Raw genomic sequence first — 1,749 nt, 5'->3', positions numbered from 1 at the left:
CTGTCTTTGCCTAGGGTAAGATCTAGATGGGAATAGAGGGTATTCCCAGGATTTGTCAAACCTGACAGCTGCTTCTTGCTATCACACAAAAGAACACCAGCACATTACTTTCAAAAATCCTCAGCTGAAGTGGCTTCCCTACATGCCCATAGAAGGGCCGAAGACCCCAGGTGGAAGGCATTTTTCATTTCCAGTTGAAGATTGTGAATTCAGTGATCTATTCAAAAAGAATAGAGTTCTGGGAAGCAGAGCTGACTGGTTAGATGGTGTTCCGAACCGAGTTATCTGGTGCTTGGAACATCCTCTCTGTGCTGGCTGCTGTAACAGCACCTTGTCCTATTCATTTCCACAACAACTTTCTCAGGTAAGTATTAACCCCATTTTACAAATGAGCAGCTAGACTCAAACAGACTAATCCTGCCTACCCAAGATGACACACATCCCTAGCAAGTGGCTGCCTGGCTTCCATTGCTTCTGGAACAATGGATGAGACATATGGAGGGTGGACTAGGGTGACAGGCATTTCCACATCTGGGAGAATATGAAAAGTCCCAGAGAGGTTAGGAAATCTTCCTTTTCTCCCCCCCATTTTTGGAAAACTGTGTACTTTTTTCAAAATGAGATTCCAAACCTCATACCCCTGTGTGATCTTCCGAACAAGGCAGCTAGGTGAGGAGACTGAGACTTGGAGAGTGAAATAAATTACCCCAGGTCACCCAGCTCAGGAGGAAAGAGCCGGGCTGGGACGAGAACCCAGGTCTTCTGACTGTAGTGTTCTTTCTACTCTACCACAGGTGTAACGTGGAGAAGGTGCCCAGTAATTCTCAGTTGGAAATAGAAGGAAACAGGTCAGGATCTGTCTTGTATTCCCGTGTCTCTAAATACAGGTATCCCTCGGTACATGAAACAGAGCAATTCATAGAATCAGCCTTTGGAAGCAGATTTCTCCAGTCACCTCCTGGTCACCCCTACTGGGAGATGTTTGTGCTGTGTCTTAATCCGGGTGTGCTCATTCTGTACACGCACTTCTTACAAAGGTGTGGGGAGCTGCCAGAATGCCTGCCCTCCCTGCAGCCCCTTGGAGACGGGCTTCCGTCGCTTTCCCCGCCTTCCAGTGCAGCTTCTGTTGTGCATTCCACAGGCCTCTTAACTCTGTGCTGTCTTGGTTTAGAAGCTTAATGCAAAGCACCTGTGGTGACTTTATCTCCTGCAAGACATGAATTAGCGTGCGTGCGCATGCCATGTCTGCATTCTGGGGTTGATCCCGCCGTGCAGAGGGCAGTTGCTGAGCTCTGGCTCCTGTTTGTACACTGCGTCAGGTTTCAGGGTGGGAGTTCTGGGTCTATCTGTCATGTGGGGTCCTAAGCATCCTAAGCCAGTCTGTTTGTGTGTTTTTGCTTCTCTTGGGTGGAAAGCAGAAATGCTTTTCTCCTAGAGCTATTGTGAGGATTAGATGATGATGGTTGAACTGAAGATATGGATGCGCATGATATGCCAGGGTTAGGAGTTATTAATTTATTGCAAATAACATTTCTTTACCCCTTTCAGTCAACCTGTATTTTTAAAAATAATACAGTGCTTTACCATCTACATTCCAATTTTGTCAGCTGACCCAGTAGCATCCTAACCATAGCATTTTTTCCCACCAGTGTAGGATCCAGTATAGTGTTGGAGGGAAAAAGAATTGAGGCTGTATCCTGTATTTCGGAGTGAATACTGATCACCAGTTGTGGCATTCTTTATATAAAA

General features: G+C 46.2%; 1 protein-coding gene across 1 annotated transcript in view; it reads left to right on the top strand.

Moving 5' to 3' along the window:
• The window catches only part of LOC103600753 (probable global transcription activator SNF2L2), an 87,258-nt gene that overhangs the window by 62,131 nt on the left and 23,378 nt on the right, over positions 1–1,749 (top strand). Inside the window, exon 7 of the mRNA XM_008585083.1 lies at positions 795–848. Within this exon, the coding sequence (XP_008583305.1) occupies positions 795–848 (54 nt within the window). The remainder of the gene's footprint in view (positions 1–794; positions 849–1,749) is intronic.

The sequence above is a fragment of the Galeopterus variegatus genome, unplaced genomic scaffold (assembly GCF_000696425.1).
Source record: "Galeopterus variegatus unplaced genomic scaffold, G_variegatus-3.0.2 Scaffold3448, whole genome shotgun sequence".
Classification (NCBI taxonomy): domain Eukaryota; kingdom Metazoa; phylum Chordata; class Mammalia; order Dermoptera; family Cynocephalidae; genus Galeopterus; species Galeopterus variegatus.
The sequence above is the reverse complement of the archived record's forward strand: the minus strand, read 5'-3'. Positions and strand labels throughout refer to the sequence as shown.